This window comes from Barbatula barbatula, assembly GCF_947034865.1.
Source record: "Barbatula barbatula genome assembly, chromosome: 24".
Lineage (NCBI taxonomy): Eukaryota > Metazoa > Chordata > Actinopteri > Cypriniformes > Nemacheilidae > Barbatula > Barbatula barbatula.
The window spans coordinates 11,748,113-11,759,159 of NC_136787.1; the positions used below are offsets into that span (position 1 = coordinate 11,748,113).

The 11,047-nt window shown below is 36.5% G+C and overlaps 1 protein-coding gene across 1 annotated transcript; it reads left to right on the forward strand.

The window, feature by feature from the left end:
• Positions 1-2,066: 2,066 nt before the first annotated feature.
• ufm1 (ubiquitin-fold modifier 1) lies at positions 2,067-9,557 on the forward strand. The gene is made up of 6 exons (XM_079448231.1): positions 2,067-2,143; positions 2,238-2,294; positions 2,976-3,033; positions 5,735-5,774; positions 6,220-6,252; positions 8,042-9,557. Coding segments are annotated over exons 1-6 (270 nt in total). The 5' UTR covers positions 2,067-2,141; the 3' UTR covers positions 8,122-9,557.
• Positions 9,558-11,047: the final 1,490 nt, after the last annotated feature.

Here is an 11,047-nt window from a genome sequence, read left to right on the forward strand (position 1 = left end):
CGGACAGATTCAATGACAGCTGAGTAGAACTGTAAGAGCAGTTCCTGTGGCAGGAGCTGGTTATGATGGTGATTGGGGGAGTGCTGGATGCACCTTCCAGACAATCAGAATCGAGTATTCAAACAGACCATGGCATAACAATGTTTAATATGAATGTTTATTATCTAAAACCTGAACTTTAAGTATATTTATCATGTGCAAAATATCCATTATACTTAATCCATAATAAATATGCATCAAAGGGATTGTTCACCCATACATAAAAATTATTTCATCTCGTGTCTTCTTTCTTTCTTTGACAGAACGCAGAACCACTGAGACATTTTTCTAAATATAGTGAATAATTACAGAATTTATTTATTTTGGGGTGAACTATCCTTACAATTACATGTACAGTATAAAAGCCAATAGGCACAGAAATATTTTTCTTTGATTTCATAAATGTCTTATTCATGATATGCATGTATACATAATATTTTGTTTTCTAAAATGTCTAAAACATTTTGAACACATCCTTCTTGTGACAGCTGAAATCCTTGCTAGATTTTCTATGCAAACAGTCTCACCTGAGAGTGTGTGCTGCTCCTGTATCCCATCTACATCACATTGGGAATTGCACAGCTGCTTGTCGCCACTGGCTTTACAATGATGGATTTCAGTGTGGGATATGGTTAGAAGGAATTTAGGCAATGGAATACACAGAACCAGTAACTTTCACAGGTCTTTTCGTGTATATGCCTGGAATATTAATAACTGTAAGCTATAAGGTGTTGTGGTGTTGACATGTTTTGAAAATTATATCTTTATGCCACTGCAAGTTTTCCCTCTTTGTGTAATTATTTAACATAACAGATTCTTAGTGGTCTCAAGGCACAATAGCACACATGAAATGTGGGACAATTTTATATATTTTCAACAATGAAACAAAGCATCTATTGCATTCTCTGGATGATATTTAGGAGAACAACTTATTCAAGTTGATTTAAAGGGAAGGTTGACCCAGAATTAAAATTCTGTTCCAAAATAACAACTAATGTTGTGTTTCATGTTAGAAAATAAAGTAATACAAGTTTGGAAATACAAGCGCATGGGTAAATGATGAAAGAATTGTAATTTTGGGGGGAATAAACCCTTGAAGTGATTTTAGTAAGCCTGTGACAAAAGTGAATGAACTGCCACCATCTAATGAATTTGGATTTAGAGTCACACCAAGAAATCTGTTTTCTTCAACACCCACATGTCCCTTTAGGGAAGCTGCTGGCAGTGTGCCCTATGGTGCCAGCAACAGGGTTAGCTTTATAAGGATGACTCATGACACTCAAGTTAGCTTGTATCACGCCGTACATCCATCAGCACATTCATTTTTAGAACACACAAAAAGAGACGGTTGTGCCAAACAGATTAGTGCACATATAGGTAATATATGATTAATGAAATGTACTATCACGATTCTGTGTGTCCTAAGTGTGCATAAGTGGGCTCACTGCGCCGATGTGTCACAAGCCATTATAATGCAGATCTATTTGCATTTGTGTTTCAAGACAGATCCTGTATATACTTTGCTTGTACAGCCTCTATATCAGATTCTTGGAAAAGTTGAGAAAAACAATAAACCATAAATAATCCATATCCATGTTTAACCTTCCCAGAAAGATAAACTGATTAGAAATGTGTGAAATTAAACATGTAAAAGCTAATTGTTACTTTTAAAAACAAGCAGCAAAACAGCTCCTATGAGACCAATTTCATCCAGAACAAGATAAACATGTATTTTTGTTGTGCTGTTATCAAAACACGGTGCACAATTTGACGTAATAACAACATCACGGTGAAGTGTACGCGGTGCGTCAATTAGACACATTACGGTAAAAAACGGGTCTGCTCGAAACTTGCCTGACTGAAAATGCACAAGCCGAATACGCTTATTTTCTGTGCTTTATTTTTAAAATATATATGATTTAGATTTTCAGGTATGATTTTATGAACGTCACAATCGATACGATATTATCTGGCTGAATATAAACTAATGAAAAAAGTTAAAGAGAGCGGTCCATCCGGCAGATGACGTGTAACATCACCGCCTCATTGCGGCTTCCGGGTCGGTGTAAACAGTGTGCAGCCTTCCCACACAGATCTGGAAGATGTAAGTATAGTCATTTATCATACCACAAGAGTGTATTTATGAGTATTTTATATTTAAATGCAGTCCAGTTAATATGTTGCTCTCTCTGTATTAGGTCGAAAGTAACGTTTAAAATCACTTTGACGTCGGACCCTCGTTTACCTTATAAAGTGTAAGTGACAGATTCAGCACTAACGTAACGTTAACAGTACTCACGCTGTTACAGTTTTTTAGCATTCACCGTATTAAACTATGGTTCTGTTTATTTGTTTCGATTTATTTTTATTGACTATTGATTGTGTAATAGCAAGCTGCTAGGGGTAACGTTATTTATATTGCGTGAAGACCTGAATCAAGTCATTTTACTTAAAAATTCATAAAACAATTGATTTAAAACAATTGATTTGTCCTCGGGGTTGATATTGGGTTATTCTACAACTGTCACCCTGACAAAATACACTACAACTGCTGTCAACCACTTTGATTTGAACAATCGATTAAGTTTGATTTCAATGACCAATAATGTAATAGTACTGTGGTGTGTGTGGTCATCTACAGCTGTCATGCTCTGTGTTTGGCGTGGTGTGCAGTCAAGGGCCATTCAGACTGTCTGGTTTACCCCTCTGTGCTTTGAGCATCTGTAGTTCTGGCCACCAGCCAGTTTGCTCGATATTGCACGTGGTAATCTTTTTGGTTTTTAAATATGCGAATCTAAATTAAATCCGTGTTTAAAAAGCCGGGCAGGTTTTGCACGAGACTTCTCTTTAGTTGCACCAACAACAGGTAGCTTAAAATCATTGTTTCTGTGTGTGTTTTTGCTACGCAACTATTTATTGGTTTATTAATGTTTCAGATTAAGTGTACCTGATAGCACACCGTTCACCGCAGTTTTGAAATTTGCAGCAGAAGAGGTGAGTTTATTTACCTTGATGCCCTGACTGATGCATTCTGTGACTTTTTCTTCTAAAATCAGATTGACAATTTCATGAAATCCATAGCTCGCTCACAACACGGGTCGACATATTTGGTTTAATATTGAGTTAGGTGTTCCTTAGTCTCAGGCTCAGACGTGTCACGCCTACGGACTGTTGGCTAAACGTCTGATGCGTAGTTGTTTGCTAAACAATGAAAATAGAGTGCTGTTCTTGCAAGTTTTCGAAAGTAGGGATGTAAAATGAATCTGCACGAAAGTTCAAATATTAGATTCGCAATAACTATTATAATGCTATTAGAATATTCATATTTTTCACCACAGGTTTAAGTTGCCGCTACAGAAGACCTTAGAGTTGTCACGTCTTATTTAATGCTTCTTCAATTTATATGTAATGCTTCTATAATATACAGAAAATATATGAAAATCGTTTGTATGTGTTCCTAAATCCTTGTTCACTCGGATCGCAAGCTAGTAGTTTACATATTTTAGGTTTGCACACCGGATGCACTGATCACGTGTTATACTCGGCTCACATATTAAAATGCTTCAAAACTGCTTAGACACAGAGTTTGTTAACATTACTTGTATTAGGTATAAAATTACCAACGTAATATTAAATGATTAACAATTCATTTATTACCATAACTTGTTCGGAGCCGTTCTTTGTAATTTCATATTCGTTTGTTACAAATATATTAAGTAATGCTAATTTCAACAACTTGAAACATGATAATGAACATTTCATTGCAACTAATGTTATTGAATTTGGCCTTAGCATAAAATTGGCACCTTCCATATCTAAAGCCTGAATTTTCATTTTAAGGAGTTCAAATAGGGTCGTCGCCTTTTTTTATGCGCTGTGACTCCTTGGTTATCTTAGTTGAAATAAATATGCCTTAAATAATAATCTTGTTGATGCAGGATAGAGAAACAAATATTGATCGTATGCGTTGCTGATCAGCAGGAAATATCTTCCTCAGATGACGACGGTCGCGTAATAATCAGGGAAACAAGCATTACAAGACTCTGTCTTTGTTGCATGGTGAATTTTAGGATCTGAACAGTCAGCATGGAGGTATCAAGCCTGTTTACTTTATTTATCAACATTATAAACGATGAAAAATGTTACTGGGATTTAGAAGAGCAGCTTGTTTTCTCCGCTGTCAGCTTGTTAACCTGCTAGAACATTCACAAGAGTAAAATAGAACTATGTGCAGTTTTTAAGTATGTTTCTATTTTTTCAACATTAAGAACATATACAGGATATGAATGTGTTTAATTAATAATATTTAATGATAATTGTAAGCTTGATGTAAAATTGTGACTAACTAAAAACGTTACATATAACGTCATTGTTAACTAAATTAAAATTAAGGAATATTCGAATGTTCGTTTTTTAAAAGCTCAATTATTTGTATATTAAATTATTGAATAATGCCCGGTGTAATATGGTCATCAGACAAACTTTCTATGAGGCTCAGCATCTCCTCACAACTCCAAGTTTGTCCACGAGCTCCACTCGTCTTCATTCCATAATGCACAGCGACGATTAACTGCAGTACCTTTTGCAATTGGGTCTGTTCGAGGTCGAATCACGTTCTCACCACAAACAAACCGCTCCAGGGTTCGTTTGGAAGCGTACCGAGACCACCCTTTCAAGGAGGTCTCTGTACGCTTTCTTGGTCTGCACCCTCGAGTGAGATTTCTGCCCAAACAAACCGCACCAAGAAGAAAAACGTGAAAAAGCACTCTCAATCCAATCAATTGTATTGTCAATGATGGGACTTACAAAATGCCATGCGATGAGTAGAAATGTAGCTGTATTCAAAATTGGGTTAAGCAAAATGAATCACTTGGATATCAATACATAATGTATGGCAGAAACATTAATTTGCATCAGCCGTTTCCATTTTACAGCCTTAAAGTTCACAGAATGTGTCACGGCTGTATTCAGGGCACGCGTATTAATGCGCGGCACGTGGCAGATTAGCTTGGGTCGTCGCACTTGTTTAGAAATAATGAAATCCCAAATCTGACAGCTTCATAATAGGAAGATGTAATGTATCAAGTGGACGCAAAAAAGAATGAGAGCTTCTAAACGCAGGCTTATTTTCTGCATTATTGCCCTATCTAAAATCCCTTTTTATCTTCCTGTTTTAGTGACAGTTATTTGATCTTGCATTACTTTTATATTCTTTCAGATTTTCAGGTCCCTGTTGAATAAGAGAAATCGTAAATTTGGCTGATCCAATTTTACCTCCGACAAATTAAACAATTGCAACAACTGTTTCTTAAAGACAAATGCAATACATCGCCTATTGCATTCCTTATCTCTTCTGTATTAATGTGAAGAAATCCCATACAGCATGCCTAGAGAGATTTTCAAAGCTCTTTCAGAATGTATTCTCCAGTATTTTTTATTTTATCATTTTAAGCAGCTCTTTGTGACAGACTGACAGTTTTTTCTAAGCTCAGCCCAGAGAGCTCTTACCTCTTGCTTTTGAAAGCATCCGCTCTATACTGTAGCACAGACTCTTTAATGTTCCTGACATGAACATTAACTTGAATTGAATCCATTTTCCCCAGCCTGACAGAATCATATTGTGCAGGAGCCTGTTGTTTATGTGAGGTGTCTGTCTGTTGATGGATACAATAACCTCTTTCTCTTTCCTTTAAAGTTTAAAGTGCCAGCAGCCACGAGTGCAATCATCACAAACGGTAAGCAGTCATCATTATAATTAAAGGAACAGTCAACCCAAAAAACATTCACCCGCTCCTGTGTTAAAAACAGTCAGCATGACAGTCAAAATGATATGGGGCGTGATGTTTTTTTATTGCATTTCCTAATGTCTTCTATAGAAATTAATTGAATTAATGAATGAAATTAATACAAGACACAATGCTGCTTTCTGAGTTAAATAATACTTCTTGAATAAATTATAAACAGACAGAGACATAACTCATTGCCCTGGCAAGCACAGAGCAGTTAATATAAATAAGTTTCTTTGAATTGTGATTGTTCAGCGTTACGGTGCATCGCCCTCATCATGGCTTTCTTGTGCACTCGCGCATCTGTCTAATGTATTGATTGTCTTTGAGAATGATTGTTTTGGCAATGTATTCAGATTGTGATGATGATCTCTGTGATGATTTGTTTGCGTAGATGGCATCGGAATCAACCCCGCACAGACAGCAGGTTGGTAGTTGCTTTCATCAGCATATGTCTGTGATGTCACATTGTCAACAATAAATTGTTTTGATATATCCAGATGTACCACAGGGCTCACGAATCCATTTCTCTATCCTTTTTATGAGTCCAAATGGATGTTTGTTGGTTTAGTTTGTTTGTCTGCTGATGCCTCTCACTTTAAGCCGTTGCATCCCGTTCCCTGCATCGAATCACATCCATCTCACTTACAGCCATTAAGATGCCTGACTGATATTGTTCCATTTTCCTGCTGGTCTTTCATAATCTCCATGCAAATGCACGGACGACTCGTTTCTGTTTACCGCCTGATATTGTCTGTCTGTCTGTCTGGGGACCTTTTAAAGCATCGGGTGTTTCTCCTCCAATAGGCTTTGCATGTAAATTTCACATATTACCTTATGAATATTGATGGTGGTCTTTAAGGATCCTTTCATCAATAACATTGCTCCCCATGACTAAATGTTTCTTCCCAGATTTGTATTTTGTTTTACGAGTCGTTTGACGGGATTCCCGTAAACCATCATCTGAAATCTATGAGGATTTCAAATATGCCATGCCATCGGTATACTGTCAGTGGCTTTTAATCTCCAAGCCCCGTGCTGCATGTAATCACATGGTAATAGTCAATGATTTTTCAAACCTGTCATGGGTTGAGCCCTTAAATGCCAGCTGAGCTGTAATTCATTAGTTTTACAATAATGACACGTCTGGCCTGACCCCAGCATGTTGCTGGTTTGTGTTGTGGAGACGTATGTACTTTGAAAGGCACGCGGTCTCATACTAAATGTAGCCAACAACTCGCACCTTAATAGAACTTAGTTCTTGTTCAAATGCCGAGTGAATTTCTCAAAGCAGAGAGAAACAAGCAGTTGACGTGCTGAAAGTGCTTTTTGTACACGTTCTTGTACAATATGCGGGTGACTTCCTATTCCCAAGTATTGCACTCTCAATTAATGTTCCTGTTCTCTGGCTAAATCTTATCAGAATATCATGAATATTAATTAGGTGGGAGAAAGCGTTCTCCCAGCAGGCCTAGCGGGAGATACCCCCTTGACGCTCCACTTATGAAAGGAGGTTATATAGATTTTTATATAACATATATTTCAAACCAACAGTTCTGATTGGATGTCTATCGCACACCTGGAATGGCACATTTTGTACTGTATTAGTGTGCCAGGTCCCTGTGTTGCCTAGCAGCCACATACAGCTTACATTTGAAGAATAAACTCTCATCACATAGTGGACAAAAAGTATTCATATTATCATAAATAATTGGTACTGTTAATAATAAACTTCCTATTAAACACCTTTAACCAAGGTCTCTAATGCAATATTATGTAGAATTGTATTTATTGTATCTACAATATCTTAATTTTTATCTTAATATCTTGATATCTTACTTTGAGGTCCAGTGTATGACATTTAGCGGCATCTAGCGGTGAGGTTGAGAATCCCTCTCCCTTTTAAAGCACTACAGCGGCTGACACATAACTAAGATGTCGTCACATTTCCGCTTCTTTGCCGAAGGAGATAACATATTTACGAAACGTCGGTAAACCGACAAATATTTACAATTTGTCGGTTTAGGGCTACTGTAGAAACAACACAGTGAATGTAAGGGGATCCAAGTATTAGCTCATTCTAAGCTAGTAAATACTTAGTGCTGCATTATGTAAGGTCTTTATACACCTCTGAAGACATAGTTATGTATAATATATTGCATTTCTGTCAATAGATCCTCCATAATATAATATACTGTGTCTTTCCAAATCTACAGGAAATGTGTTCTTGAAACACGGATCAGAGCTTCGTATCATTCCCAGGGACAGAGTGGGAGGAGACTGCTGTCAGATGTGACTGTCCAGACTGTCTGTCTCAGATGATGAACATCATTTAGTATTTATTGCCCGGCCATGAGGTGTCAACTCTCCGCTGCTACAGCAGGCACTGCGGCGACACCAAATCGGTCAGAAAACCTCACAAATCAGAGTAAAAAACCCTCCATGGAAATATACACGCACCGGACAATAATCTGCTCATTGGTAGTCTGGAAATTAGTACCACAAGTTCCTTTCCAACATTTGACATGTTACCCATAAGTCTGTTTGTTTTTGTAACTTCTTTTTTGAAGTTGTCAACGCATATTTCTGATTGAAGCCTGGTGGTAAAAATCATGTCCTTTTTACCTTTGAGAAGACTTGACAAACTGCATCATCTTTTGCCCATTTTAACACTTTATGTTTCATCATCAGAGAGGCACGGCCTGTTAGTGTTTTCTCTAAAAACAGCTATTTTGAGTTATGTGTTAGCTGTTTAGAGTCAAGACATAAAATGTAATGCCAATTGCTGTTTTGTAGGTTCTTAACAAAATCACTTATACAAATAAAACAAAAGTATTTAACAAGATCTAGATAATACAATAACATTTCAGAATGTCACAATCTTCCCTGGTTATTAAAAATTGCAAAGTTACACAAATCTGTTGAATGTCATTTTCTTTTCTAAAAAGTTATGTAACTTCACGTCTCACTCAAGTCAGCAGTTCTTTTTAATAAACCCGAATAGTACATCAGGCTGTTTAATGACAGGCCTCTGCCTTTGCTTTTACCCTCTCCATTAGTCTTAGGCTGTGGGGGAGGGTCTTACTGTTCAATTCGATGTCGTAATGAGCTTTCATTTGTTTTAATAAAAGAGCAGGCATGCGGTGCCCTTTCCAAGCCACTCATTACTGAGAAAAGGGAGAAGTGCATTATAAATACAGCAAGGCCAACATTTTTTAGACACGACATGCTGCACGTTTGAAAAGGCATCGCTCGCCTCCAGGCCCATTTGGAAGGAAATGATCGAGAAGTGAATGAACTCTCCTACGTAAAAACCGTTAAAACAAAGTTTACAGATACTAGTGGGCGTCCTCGTCTTGTACATTAAAAAGGCATTAAATAATATTTTTGATAAATCATTTTGGGGCTTTTTCAGTTAAATGTGTTTAATTTGTGCCTCTAGAAGTTGTATCCTTTGAATTTTGTTAATTATTTGAAGAGATGTAACCATGTTTTATTGCTTTTATTGGAAAGCACACACTTAGTTTCTTTATGTTTCAAAGGGGTACGCTGGTGTGCAGTGGTGTTGCGATTTGAATAAATTAAATTCTGTGCCATCTGTAAGGAGTCCACTTAAGCAAGCAAATGACAGAACCTCTGAATATTTATATCAAGTGTAGATTTTATAATGGTTCCATGGACAAGATTGAGATTCACATTTTCTGTCAAGCGTTAAAGGAACAGTTCACTCATAAATACAAATTCTGTCATGATTTACTCACCCTTCAGTTGTTTCAAATCTGTATGATGTTTTTTTTGTCTGAAGAACACAGAAATATATTTGGAAGAGTGCTTGTAACCAAACACTTCTTGGCCATCATTGACATCATATACCATATATCTCTTTTAAGTCTTTCATGTTACAGATATGACCAAGCAACTAGCAAAACAGTGTTTATCTGACCGCTACCACCTACAAATACAGGTAATTGTTTTCTTCCAGTTTATATAAAATCGCTTTATCCAAGCAAGAACTATATTACCCTGAGAGATTTGGTACATTCATACACTCGAAGAAGAAAAGGTTTAAAAGTGAACCTTTTGATGTTCCTGGAGATTGCAACTGTGGGGGAAGCTTAAAAGGGTTCTGATTGGACCCATCTCTTAAAGGTGCATTAAGCAGCAGAGTTCCTTTTGAAACCCCTTTCTAGTCACCATTTGAGTAGTATTGTTATTATTATTGAACATTATACTATAACACCATTTCATAACACGGACACAACACCGTGATTCTCCAGGAAATATTTATTGCACACATGCAAATATTTCAGACAAAACACAAGATTATAATACATTTTATTTAACATCTGATTATGATATGTATAACATTAACACAATAAAATAATTATGAAATCAAGAAACCCACCTCACTGCATATATATATACTTTTATTTAAACAAACAAAAATGCCTATTTTAACCTTTAGTGATCATTTAGTCACCATCATATTCTAAACCCTTCTAACATCCTTTCCTTAGCAGAGTACTAGATCATTTTTTAGCTTTTTTGACTGTTTTTGTATGTCATTTTGTATCTATCTATTGAGCAAGGAAACGTAGCAATTGATTTTAAAAGTCCTAGACTTTGACACAGAAAGGGTTGCAAATCAGATATGGTCCATTGTAGGCCTGTTTCTATTTTATGTGTGTTGTCAAAGATCATGGAAACATTTTTATTTCTAAAAACACTATTTTGTATGATTTGGATCAGTTTTAGGCCTTGACACTCCACCGAGACCTGTATATTACATTTGACTAGAAGGAAAGCTGTTGATAGCGGGATATTAAATCATCTGCATCTTTAAGCATCTTTTTTTACTTTCAGTGGTATTTGTTTATCGTTTCATATCCAGCGTTCAAAAACTTTAGTTATTGGTCCACGCTAATCTCACTGGGCTTGATTGATCTGCCCTGAGTTCATAGGTTGTATGTCCGAGTATATGAGTGCAGTTTCCAATGTTATTTCCAAGTACTGTAGGTAAAGAAGCTTTCCGGGGTTGCTTGAACGTGGCACTGGCTCTTAAAATAATAAGTCTATTTTATTTTAGACTTAAGACTGAAATAAATTAAAACGATTAAAGATGTTTTATTGTTTGAGATGGTGGTGTCCTACTCTAAAATAGTTATGTCCACATGTATTACAGATAAGCAATCTGTGTTTGTCTGTTCCGCCTCTCACCTAAT

What these genes read in the sequence shown, in the direction of transcription:
- ufm1 (XM_079448231.1), top strand. An exon ending in TGAAATTTGCAGCAGAAGAG is followed by an intron (nt 3,034 to 5,734) that starts GTGAGTTTATTT and finishes TTTCCTTTAAAG; the next exon opens with TTTAAAGTGCCAGCAGCCAC. An exon ending in CAACCCCGCACAGACAGCAG is followed by an intron (nt 6,253 to 8,041) that starts GTTGGTAGTTGC and finishes CCAAATCTACAG; the next exon opens with GAAATGTGTTCTTGAAACAC.